The sequence below is a fragment of the Balaenoptera ricei genome, chromosome X (assembly GCF_028023285.1).
Source record: "Balaenoptera ricei isolate mBalRic1 chromosome X, mBalRic1.hap2, whole genome shotgun sequence".
Taxonomy (NCBI): Eukaryota; Metazoa; Chordata; class Mammalia; order Artiodactyla; family Balaenopteridae; genus Balaenoptera; species Balaenoptera ricei.
The window spans coordinates 103681069-103693972 of record NC_082660.1 but is presented as its reverse complement, the minus strand read 5'-3'; the positions used below and the strand labels follow the sequence as shown (position 1 = coordinate 103693972).

At 35.1% G+C, this 12904-nt stretch overlaps 1 protein-coding gene and 1 non-coding gene across 3 annotated transcripts in view; both read left to right on the top strand.

The window, feature by feature from the left end:
• LRCH2 (leucine rich repeats and calponin homology domain containing 2) overlaps positions 1-12095 on the top strand; it is a 95320-nt gene extending 83225 nt beyond the window's left edge. The window contains exons 16-20 of one of the 2 annotated variants that reach the window (XM_059910031.1): positions 2004-2061; positions 2825-2937; positions 3119-3256; positions 3410-3487; positions 11710-12095. In XM_059910031.1, coding sequence (XP_059766014.1) covers positions 2004-2061; positions 2825-2937; positions 3119-3256; positions 3410-3487; positions 11710-11829 — 507 coding nt within the window. In that variant the 3' untranslated portion in view covers positions 11830-12095. The remainder of the gene's footprint in view (positions 1-2003; positions 2062-2824; positions 2938-3118; positions 3257-3409; positions 3488-11709) is intronic. The other variant, XM_059910030.1, reaches the window with a different exon arrangement.
• Positions 84-212, top strand: LOC132358060 (small nucleolar RNA SNORA35). The gene has a single exon (XR_009500415.1). It is a non-coding gene; the product is annotated as a small nucleolar RNA SNORA35 (small nucleolar RNA).
• Positions 12096-12904: the final 809 nt, after the last annotated feature.

Genomic DNA, 12904 nt, shown 5'->3' with positions numbered 1-12904 from the left:
TAAATTTTTTATGTTTTATAATTCATCCATATTTTGAAATCAATAAGAACAGCTTTCAGATTTTAAATCTGAAAAAAGTACTTCAGCATTGTGCAATGGCCTTTGGTTTTTCTCATAACCAATTAGGTCTGAAAGCAATGCAAGATAAACTTCCTTTTTCCACGAGAAACATCCCTGTAGTGGGTTGTTCCTATCGACAGGAGGGTACACCTTTCCTAGCATCTTAGACCTAAGGAGGAGCATGGGGAGAAGGGGTAGATGAAAGTTAGAGTTTCTGAGATCTTAACCAAATAACTCTGGTGGTTTGAATGATTAACTCTTCTAATTTAGTTAAACCTATTGCTTCACAATAAGAGATAAATTAAAAAACATTCTAAACAGTATCTCTTCTACTTCAGATTACTTTAGTATTCTAAAAGTGTATTGGCATTAGTAAATAGATGATTATGCGTTCATTTGGTGAATTCAGAACTTTGTCTAAATGTTTGGATGATCCAAATTCACCATATAACATTGGTTAATTAGCCAGTATTTCATTTTATATAGGTGGTGTTAATTTTTTAAAAAGCCAGGATTCTTTGTCTATTGTTTTGGGTGAGTTGCATTATAAAACTTTTAAATGGACGTGGACATTAGTTTTATAAACATGTTTCTAAATTATTTATATGGCAGGAAAATGGTTTGCATTCTTTTAGAAAATAATTTAAATTAGGATATCCTAAAATTAGTCTTTGTCACATGCTTTTTTGTAAATCCTTTTTTTACTTTCAGTTATAACAAATGTAAGTGCTGCCTTATTTAACTAGGTACTTTATGATTTTATGATCTATGCTCATGGGGAGAGTATCAGTGCCAGTTTTCTCAAATAATTATACTGCTTTTATAATACATTTTTCCTTACATTTGGATAAGTGAAAATTTTGTCTGGAAATTCGTAACACTTTAACCGAAGTAATCAAGACAAACTGAGGCTTGTAGACGGATAAGGTGGTGAGCATGTATTTTAGTAGCTCAACTGACTTTCAACTTGAACTGCTTATCATATGTTAATCAGAAAATTAAGAGAGTCAACAGAATTCTGATTGTTTTAGTTTCATCTGTGAAAGGAAAATGATAAAAACAATTAGTATAGTGCTTTACTATTAACAAAGTGCTTGCCTATACATTTAAACCTAAGAGCAGTCCCATGAGCTGGGTAGTATCCTCATCATTTTACAGCTGCAGAGACTGATAACTTTTCCTAAAGACTCCAGTCAATAAATGGCAGAGAAGTGACTGCAGCCCAAACTCTAGCTACTTCAGTTGTTGTACAGATTCAATAAGATGCTGCTAAAATTTCATTATCTTTCCATCTTATAATTTCCAAAGTGCTTTCTTTTAGTTATCTCAGTTAATATTTACAACATCCTATTTTAAAGATGAAGGAACAGTTACAGAGAAATTAAATGTTTTGCTCAAGGCTTAGCCTAAACTTTCTGACTCTAAGTTCAGATTTTTAAAATATACCACAGTTCTTTCCAAAGCACACTACTGTGAGGAAGCACTTTGAAACAATGTGCATTCAGCTGGAAGAAATAATACTTTATTATCTATCACTCTGCAGCCCCTATTAGTATGAATGTGTATATTTGCCTCAGATTATCCACTAAGGGTCAAGTCCATAGTAGGTACTGAGTAAGTTTTACTAATTTCACTTATCTTTTCATTGAAGCTTTTTTTTCATTTTGGGGGAGACTTTAATCTGGTTCTTCATTCAGAAAATATCTGTTTTATATGCTTCAATAATTTTCTTTTTCATTTTCCTTATACTATGAGGGAGAAGTCAATCAGCAAATATTTATAGACCTTTTAAAAGTGAAATATATCAATTTGAATTGAAATGCGTTTACCTTTCTCTGCTACACTAATCATGGAGAAAAATACTTCTCAAAATTGGAATGGATATGAATAACTGCCTTGATTATTTCGAAAGAAAAGAGGTTTTATTTGTTTTTTGTTTTTAGGAGTATGATAGAACTGATGCTTTTTCACATGGTCCCTTTGGCTTGAAGCCTAGATCAGGTAAATACATATTCTGCAAATAAAATTTATTGGCTATATATGAAACTAGAGTTTCTCAGCTTAAATGGGATTGATTCCATAGTTTTAAGTACACATAGATTCTTTCCCCTCTCCTAAAAGTAATTTTCTCTTAACCTTATTTGTCTTTCCAATTCCCATTCCCCATTTCTTTCTTCCTCTTTACTTTCAAGCTCCTGAAACCTCAGCTTTTTGCCTTAGATATACTGCAGTCTTATTTCTACTCTACTGTGACTGCTATTAGAATGACCACTCTGCCAGCAGACCAAACACTGTTTGAAATTATAGCACTCCATTATATTGTGGTTTTAAAAAGGGATCTTTTCGCATTTGGCAAGCCCAAAAGAAAATGGATCCATGTTACTTGGCAAGGTATTGAATTATAGTTTTTATTCGTGAATAACTGTATTGACCTTCAAGAATAATTTCCTTTTTCTTTAAAGATAATAAAGGCTGATTTGTGTTCAGTAATAATTCTTAACCTGGATCATAAGTTTCTAATAATATATGTTTAAGTAAGAACATGTATAGGTGGTAGAAATTGTTACACTTGTCTTCCCTGTTGCTTTCAATTATGCAGATAAGCAGATTTCAGTTATATTCTGTAAAAAATATTTAGAATTTATTGATAATAATAGTGTTTTATGTCATTTTGTTCTGGTTCTTTTTATCATGTCTCTTTCCCCACCGATGGTTGATCCTTCCTGTTAGCTTTGTAATAAGCTAGGAAATTTCTGTTTTATAGCTTTTAGCCGCTCATCTCGTCAGGAATATGGGGCAGCAGATCCAGGTTTTACAATGAGAAGAAAGATGGAACATCTACGGGAAGAACGAGAGCAAATACGACAACTTCGCAATGTAAGTCATATTGACCTTTCAGGTCTGCTTTATAGAAATGGGTTTAATGTGGAAAATTAACAAGGTATATTTTATTTTCAGTACTCTTTAATATTTTAGATTACATAATGATTAGTTGTATAAATATATAACATATATGTTTAGATAGAATATCTGTGATTTATACCCGTTTCTTTTGTAGAATCTCGAATCCAGGTTAAAAGTAATTTTGCCTGATGACATTGGAGCTGCACTGATGGATGGGGTTGTTCTTTGCCATTTAGCCAATCACATAAGGCCACGCTCTGTAGCTAGTATTCATGTGCCATCACCAGCAGTGGTAAGTTTTGTCTGCAATTTGTTAGTTCTCTAAAGGAAGATAGAGCTTCTTGAAACAATCTTTAAATAATATACTTCAATAAATTTAATTTTCAGTTTTTATTAATTTTGTATAAATATACCTGAAAATATACCTTTTTTTCTTACTTTACAGCCTAAACTTAGCATGGCAAAATGTCGAAGAAATGTAGAAAATTTTCTTGATGCTTGTAAAAAGTTGGGTGTCTCACAGGTAATTATTTTTCTAACAAAATGATCATTTAAATATTAATTTATTGCATGCAAACTGGATTCTTCTTCACAATAGGAATGAGTAATGCTTTCTGAACATGAAAATGAATACCTTCCCTTGGTACGTTCTACTGAGTCCCAGCTTTAACTGTAACAGCTATCTAATGAATGATTTTAAGCTGCTTTTAAAGTAATTGTAGAAATGGTTTCAGTTTTTCACCATTAAGGGCGATGTTGGCTGTGGGTTTGTCATATATGGCCTTTATTATGTTGAGGAAAGTTCCCTCTATGCCTACTTTCTGGAGGGTTTTTATCATAAATGGGTGTTGAATTTTGTCGAAAGCTTTCTCTGCATCTATTGAGATGATCATATAGTTTTTCTCCTTCAATTTGTTAATGTGGTGTATCACATTGATTGATTTGCATATATTGAAGAATCCTTGCATTCCTGGGATAAACCCCACTTGATCATGGTGTATGATCCTTTTAATGTGTTGTTGGATTCTGTTTGCCAGTATTTTGTTGAGGATTTTTGCATCTATGTTCATCAGTGATATTGGCCTGTAGTTTTCTTTCTTTGTGACATCTTTGTCTGGTTTTGGTATCAGGGTGATGGTGGCCTCGTAGAATGAGTTTGGGAGTGTTCCTCCCTCTGCTATATCTTGGAAGAGTTTGAGAAGGATAGGTGTTAGCTCTTCTCTAAATGTTTGATAGAATTCACCTGTGAAGCCATCCGGTCCTGGGCTTTTGTTTGTTGGAAGATTTTTAATCACAGTTTCAATTTCAGTGCTTGTGATTGGTCTGTTCATATTTTCTATTTCTTCCTGGTTCAGTCTCGGAAGGTTGTGCATTTCTAAGAATTTGTCCATTTCTTCCAGGTTGTCCATTTTATTGGCATAGAGTTGCTTGTAGTAATCTCTCATGATCCTTTGTATTTCTGCAGTGTCAGTTGTTACTTCCCCTTTTTCATTTATAATTCTATGGATTTGAGTCTTCTCCCTCTTTTTCTTGATGAGTATGCCTAATAGTTTATCAATTTTGTTTATCTTCTCAAAGAACCAGCTTTTCATTTTATTGATCTTTGCTATCGTTTCCTTCATTTCTTTTTCATTTATTTCTGATCTGATCTTTATGATTTCTTTCCTTCTGCTAACTTTGGGGGTTTTTTTGTACTTCTTTCTCTGATTGCTTTAGGTGTAAGATTAGGTTGTTTATTTGAGATGTTTCTTGATTCTTAAGGTAGGATTGTATTGCTCTAAACTTCCCTCTTAGAACTGCTTTTGCTGCATCCCATAGGTGTTGGGTCATTGTGTTTCCATTGTCATTTGTTTCTAGGTATTTTTTGATTTCCTCTTTGATTTCTTCAGTGATCTCTTGGTTATTAAGTAGTGTATTGTTTAGCCTCCAAGTGTTTGTATTTTTTACAGATTTTTTCCTGTAATTGATATCTAGTCTCATAGCGTTGTGGTCAGAAAAGATACTTGATACGATTTCAATTTTCTTAAATTTACCAAGGCTTGATTTGTGACCCAAGATATGATCTGTCCTGGAGAATGTTCCATGAGCACTTGAGAAGAATGTGTATTTTGTTGTTTTTGGATGGAATGTCCTATAAATATCAATTAAGTCCATCTTGTTTAATGTACCATTTAAAGCTTGTGTTTCCTTATTTATTTTCATTTTGGATGATCTGTCCATTGGTGAAAGTGGGGTGTTAAAGTCCCCCACTATGACTGTGTTACTGTCGATTTCCCCTTTTATGGCTGTTAGTGTTTGCCTTATGTATTGAGGTGCTCCTATGTTGGGTGCATAAATATTTACAATTGTTATACCTTCCTCTTGGATTGATCCCTTGATCATTATGTAGTGTCCTTCTTTGTCTCTTGTAATAGTCTTTGTTTTAAAGTCTATTTTGTCTGATATGAGAATTGCTACTCCAGCTTTCTTTTGATTTCCATTTGCATGGAATATCTTTTTCCATCCCCTCACTTTCAGTCTGTATGTGTCCCTAGATCTGAAGTGGGTCTCTTGTAGACAGCATATATACGGGTCTTGTTTTTGTATCCATTCAGCCAGTCTGTGTCTTTTGGTGGGAGCATTGAATCCATTTACATTAAAGGTAATTATCAATATGTATGTTCCTATTACCATTTTGTTAATTGTTTTGGGTTTGTTATTGTAGGGCTTTTCCTTCTCCTGTGTTTCCTGCCTAGAGAAGTTCCTTTAGCATTTGTTGTAAAGCTGGTTTGGTGGTGCTGAATTCTCTTAGCTTTTGCTTGTCTGTAAAGGTTTTAATTTCTCCATCAAATCTGAATGAGATCCTTGCTGGGTAGAGTAATCTTCGTTGTAGGTTTTTCTCCTTCATCACTTTAAATATGTCCTGCTACTCTCTTCTGGCTTGCAGAGTTTCTGCTGAAAGATCAGCTGTTAACCTTATGGGGATTCCCTTGTGTGTTATTTGTTGTTTTTCCCTTGCTGCTTTTTAATATGTTTTCTTTGTATTTAATTTTCGATAGTTTGATTAATATGTGTCTTGGCATGTTTCTCCTTGGATTTATCCTCTATGGGACTCTCTGTGCTTCCTCGACTTGATTAGCTATTTCCTTTCCCATATTAGGGAAGTTTTTTTGTTTGTTTTTTTTTTTTAAAGATTTATTTATTGATTGATTGATTACTATGTTGGGTCTTCGTTTCTGTGCTAGGGCTTCCTGTAGTTGCGGCAAGCGGGGACCACTCTTCATCGCGGTGCGCGGGCCTCTCACTATTGTGGCCTCTTTTTGTTGCGGAGCACAGGCTCCAGACGCGCAGGCTCAGTAGTTGTGGCTCACGGGCCCAGTTGCTCCGTGGCATGTGGGATCTTCCCAGACCAGGGCGCGAACCCGTGTCCCCTGCACTAGCAGGCAGACTCCCAACCACCGCGCCACCAGGGAAGCCCCGGGAAGTTTTCAACTATAATCTCTTCAAAGATTTTCTCAGTCCCTTTCTTCTTCCCTTCTTCTTCTCGGACCCCTATAATTCGAATGTTGGTGCCTTTAATGTTGTCCCAGAGGTCTCTGAGACTGTCCTCAGTTCTTTTCATTCTTTTTTCTTTATTCTGCTCTGCAGTAGTTATTTCCACTATTTTATCTTCCAGGTCACTTATCCGTTCTTCTGCCTCAGTTATTGTGCTGTTGTTCCCTTCTAGAGAATTTTTAATTTCATTTATTGTGTTGTTCATCACTGTTTGTTTGCTCTTTAGTTCTTCTAGGTCCTTGTTAAACGTTTCTTGTATTTTCTCCATTCTATTTCCAAGATTTTGGATCATCTTTACTATCATTATTCTGAATTCTTTTTCAGGTAGACTGCCTGCCTATTTCCTCTTCATTTGTTAGGTCTGGTGGGTTTTTGCCTTGCTCCTTCATCTGCTGTGTGTTTCTCTGTCTTCTCATTTTGTTTAACTTACTTTGTTTGGGGTCTCCGTTTTGCAGGCTGCAGGTTATTAGTTCCTGTTATTTTTGGTGTCTGTCCCCAGTGGCTAAGGTTGGTTCAGTGGGTTGTGTAGGCTTCCTGGTGGAGGGGACTAGTGCCTGTGTTCTGGTGGATGAGGCTGGATCTTGTCTTTCTGGTGAGCAGGTCCACGTCTGGTGGTGTGTTTTGGGGTGTCTGTGGCCTTATTATAATTTTAGGCAGCCTCTCTGCTAATGGATGCGTTTGTGTTCCTGTCTTGCTAGTTGTTTGGCATAGGGTGTCCAGCACTGTAGCTTGCTGGTCATTGGGTGGAGCTGGGTCTTGGTGTTGAGATGGAGATCTCTGGGAGATTTTCGCCATTTGATATTACGTGGAGCTGGGAGGTCTCTTGTGGACCAGTGTCCTGACCCTGGCTCTCCCACCTCAGAGGCACAGCCATGATGCCTGGCTGGGGCACTAAGAGCCTGTCATCCACACGGCACGAAACTCCAGGACTCCACACTCTTGAGGCCCCTCTCTGGATGTGCCACCTCTGCCCTTCCGTGCAGGTCCAGTTAATTTTTATACATGTTGAAAAGTATGGATTGAAGTTATCTTTTTTTAGGCCTGGGATTGGGAACACACATTGTTTTTTTTTTTAAACATTATTATTGAGATATAATTACCATACCATAAAATTCACCCATTTACAGTGTATAATTCAGTGGTTTTTAGTATAGTCACAGAGTCGGGCAGCAGTCTAAGTGTAGAATATTTTTATCACCCGAGAAAGAAACCTGTTACCTGTTAACAGTCCCTCTCCTGTTCTATCTCTATGAATTTTCCTATTCTGGACATCACATATTAATGACATCATATGTTATGGGGTCTTTTGTGTCTGGCTTCTTTCATTTAGCATCATACTCTCAGGGTTCATCCATGTTTTAGCATAAAGCAGTACAGACATACCCAGTTTTATTGCACTTCACTTTATTGTGCTTCACAGATACTGCATTTTTTACGAATTGAAGGTTTGTGGCAACCCTGCATTGTCAGATGATGATTAGCATTTTTTAGCAAGAAAGTATTTTTTAATTAAGGTTTTTTTTAAGACATAATGTTATTGCACACTAATAGACTACAGTATAATGTAAACATAACTTTTATATTCACTAGGAAACAAAAGTTCATGTGACTTACTTTATTGTAATATTTGCTTTATTTGGTGATCTAGAACTAGAGTCTCTATCTCTGAAATATGGCTCTACTTCATTTTTTAGGGCTCTATGTATATACCACAGTTTGTTTACCATTCATCAGTTGATGGATATTAGGGCTGTTTCCACTCATTGTTTATTATGAATAATGCTGCTATGAACATTCATGAACACGTTTTTGTTTGAAAACATTTTAATTCTCTTAGTTAACTAGGTTATATGGTAGTTTATATGGTTGCTCTATGCTGGATTATATGGTAGCTCTGTTTATCTTTCTGAGGAACCGCTAAGTTATCTTCCGATTTACATTACCGCCAGCAATGTATGAGGTTTCTAATTTCTCTGCATACTCACCAACACTTATTATTGTCTACCTTTTTGATTCTAGTCATCCTAGTGGGTCTGAAGTGGTCTCATTGTGGGTTTTTTTTTTTTTTTTTAAATTTATTTATTTATTTGGCTGCACTGGGTCTTAGTTGCGGCATGCAGGATCTAGTTCCCTGACCGGGGATCGAACCCGGGTCCCCTGCATTGGGAGCACGGAGTCTTAACCGCTGGACCACTGGGGAAGTCCCATTGTGGGTTTTTTTTTTAAATAAATAAATTTATTTATTTATTTATTTATTTTTGGGTGTGTTGGGTCTTCGTTTCTGTGCGAGGGCTTTCTCTAGTTGCGGCAAGTGGGGGCCACTCTTCATCACGGTACGCGGGCCTCTCACTGTCGCGGCCTCTCTTGTTGCGGAGCACAGGCTCCAGATGCACAGGCTCATTCGTTGTGGCTCACGGGCCCAGTTGCTCCGCGGCATGTGGGATCTTCCCAGACCAGGGCTCGAACTCGTGTCCCCTGCATTGGCAGGCAGATTCTCAAGCACTGCGCCACCAGGGAAGCCCCCCATTGTGGTTTTAATTAGCATTTCCTTAATGATTAATGATGTTGGGCATCTTTTTGTATGCCTATTGACTGTTTGTATATATTCTTTGGAGAAATGTCTTTTCAAATACTGTGCTCATTTGTTAATTGAATTAGTCACCTTTTTATTACTAAGTTCTTTATATATTCCAGATACAAGTTCCTTATGAGATATGTGATTCTAGTTTGCTGTGAGTTCTTACCACAAATGGATGTTGAATTTTGTCAAGTGCTTTTTCTACATCTACTGAGTTAACGTATTTTTTCTTTCACAGCATTGTGAATTACATTGATTGATTTTCAGATATTAACTCAAACCTGGACTGCTGGGATAAACCCCACTTGGTCATGATGGATTTTGTTGTTTTTATTTTTATATTGTTGGATTCAATTTGCTAAAATTTTGTTTAGCCCTTTTGCATCTATGTTAGTGGGGTTATTAGTCTTCTGTTTTCTTTCTTTTAATGGTTTTGCCTGGTTTTGGTGTCAAGTAATGCTGACCTCATGGAACATGTTAGGAAGTATTCCCTGCTCTTTACTTTTCTTGAAGATTTTGGGTAGAATTGCTATTATTTCTTTATTAAATATTTAGTCAAATTCATTATTGAACCCTGAAGCCATCTAGGCAAGGGGTTTTCTTTGTGGGAAAGTTTTTAACTACAATTCAATTTCTTTAATAGATATAGGGCTATTCTAGTTTTCTATTTCTTCTTGTATGAGCTTTGGTATACTGTGTCTTTCAAAGAATTTGTCTGTTTCATCTGGTTTGTCAAACTGATTGTTATAATGTTGTTTATAATGTCCCCCTTATTATCATTTTAGTATTTGTAGACTCTCTTGTGGTGTCACTTCTTTTATTCCTGATATTGGTAATTATTGTATTTTCTCTCTTTTTTGTGATTAATCTAGCTAGGGATTTATGAATTTTAAAAAATTTTCTCAATGAAGTAATGTTTGGTTTCATTGATTTTTTTTTTGCTATTATTTTCTGTTTTTTAATTTTATTGTTTTCCTCTCTCATCTTCATTATTTCCTTCTTTATGCTTACCCTTGGTTTAATTTGCTTTTCTTTTTCTAGTTTCTAAGATGAGAGCTGAGGTCATTGATTTGAAACCTGTTTTTCTTTTCTAATATATACTTTAGTGGTTTTTTGAATAAATAAGCAAAATATTAGGAGGGCAACAAATGTTGCAGTGAAAATGGAGTGAGAAGATAGTTTTTGAGAACTATTGATAAATGAGATATTATCAGTAGTATTTGGTGATTGACTTACAGGAGTAAGGAAGAAAGAGACTATTATGATTCCCAGGTTTATGTTGAGAGAGATTGAATAGTGTATTACTCACTGAGGTATAGAATACAGAGGAGAAGTTAATTTAGTAAGAAGTAGTTCTGTTGTGGACATATTGATTTTGATATGTCTTTTGGATATCCATTTGGCTGTATCAAGTTGACATTTGTATCTGGAGCTCAATAGAGAGATCTTGGCAGGAAATAAAGATTTGAAAGTCATCAGGATGGAAAATATAGTTGTTACTATTTGGGAATAAGGGCCCTGTCTTGCCAAGGCTTCCAATGTTTCTAGAAACACTGAATTAAAAAAAAAAAAGTAATGTTTCTAGATTTGTAAAACACTGTGCTAGCTAACTAAAACAAATTATGGACCAGATGGGACCTGTAGATGGTCTGTTTGCCACCCAGTGTATCCATTACTAGCTTATTTTCCTGAGATGAGCGAGTGTCCCAGCTGAAGCAGTAGACTTCATTGTTTCTTCAAAAATGCTACCAAATTTATTTGATGTTGTGCACATGCATGCAGACCTTCAGTTAAAAGTCTTGTAGTTTTGATGAGGCTTTGAGAATACCAAGGAGAGGATATAGTTTGAAAAGAGAAGAGGGTGAAGACAGAACCCTTGGAAACATTAAGACTGTTAGAAGAGGATCAGTGAAGGCTAATGAAACCTAATGCAAAGTTGTCTCTGAACCCTCTTTCTCATAGAGTTGTGAAGATCAAATGACACACGTGATGACTTAGAAGAGCAGGCAGTTGTTATTTATTAAATTCTGGACTATTGGAACTAAGAAGCAACACATCACTAGAAGCTGGAGGGAAGTAACCTTAAGACAAAAAAAAGTACTGAAGTGCTGTATACATCACAGACCATGGAACCTCAGAACTGATAGAAAGAACCAGAGTGGCTAGTTTTGTATAGGACTGAACAGTTTACAAAGTGGTTCCGTATATAGACTGTTCTGTTTGTTTCTCACATAGTTCCATTTTCAGGATGAAAAACAGAGTCTCAGGGAATTTTAGTACCTTTAGTACTTCATATGGCCCTTAGGTCCCTTGGCTGGAAATGTAGTGCTCTTTCTGCTGTAGCACGAAAGCTTAGGGAACATTTAGCACCACCGTCTCACTTTAAAATATTTGCTTATTGTGTGGATCAGATCAACTTCAGGTCAAAACACAACCTGTAAAATAGAATTCCATACCATAAAAATGTATTGAAACAGACATTTTAAAATTAGATTTTAATTTAATTAGAATTGTGTACTTTTTACTTGAAGTTTCATAAAAAGCATGTTTTAAAAACCCAGTTCTGACTTTTTCAGGTTTTGCTACACTATTAAAAAGCAAATGTTCAGATATCATTTGTTTTGTTTTTTCAGGAAAGACTCTGTTTGCCTCATCATATTTTGGAAGAAAGAGGTCTTGTGAAAGTTGGTGTCACAGTTCAGGCTCTTCTTGAATTACCTACAACCAAGGCATCTCAGCTTTCTACGGCTTGATATAACATTTAAAAATCATAAGTGTCTAGTTTCATTTATTTGAAGTGATTTCAAATATCTCAAATTTATGAATAAGGATGTCTAATCAAAAATAATTTTATTAGATCAAGCCTTAGGTTTAAGAAATATTTTGTTAAAACATTAAAATTCAATTTTGCATTGCCCAAACTTCTTTTGGGGGAAAACTGGATCAACTTAATAAGAGTTTTTGATAAATTCAAATTCTCTTTTTACTAAGTCAGCTGATAACCTTGATTATTTTTCAATAATCAGATTAATACTAAATTTAAAATGTGGTTTCAATTCAATAATCACATTAGGTTTAATTTTTTTTTATCATAGCATACTGGTGAACATGTGGATAAGGTAATCATTTTTTACCAATTTAAAACAATTCTATATTTGAGTTATTTAATATGCTTGTAATTCTAGTTTATACATAATTTCTTCAATCTTTGGTCTTAGTTTTCTAGAAAAAAAGTGAGTAGAAATTATAGAACTCTGGCTTTATATTGAATTCTTTTAGGATTATAGGTTGGTGCCAAAATATTTTCAGTTGTACTGTAGATTGTTTACATGTGAAGTGCCTGTGTAATTGATGGCTCATATAGTCTTAAGCATTTTTGCAATTTCTTTTTATGTATTAATGGAATCAATGGAATTTTAAACTATTTTAGTAGATTTTGTAAGTTCAGTAATATGTGAGGATAAATGTGCCTCACATTGTGACATTTGTGTTTTTTTATTTAGTCCATTGCAGTTTTCGTAAATTGGTTATTTCATGTTGTCAGAAAAACAATGTTAATATGCTTAATTTATGCTATTTAATTTTGCAAAACTTAATCATCTTTTAAAATGTATTATTTGAAGAGTATTTTATTTCTGTATTGAAAATGTTACACAAAGCAGTAAGATTTTTGCGAATTAGCAGAGTACTTAATTGTCAAGGACATTTTGATAAAACTGCCAAAGTTTGGATTTATATCTTGACTTTCAGGAACGTTATTACATCAGTGTGCTGCCTTTGGTTACATTCAGATTCAGAGAGCAGCAATTGAGGAATAGGTTTTTATTA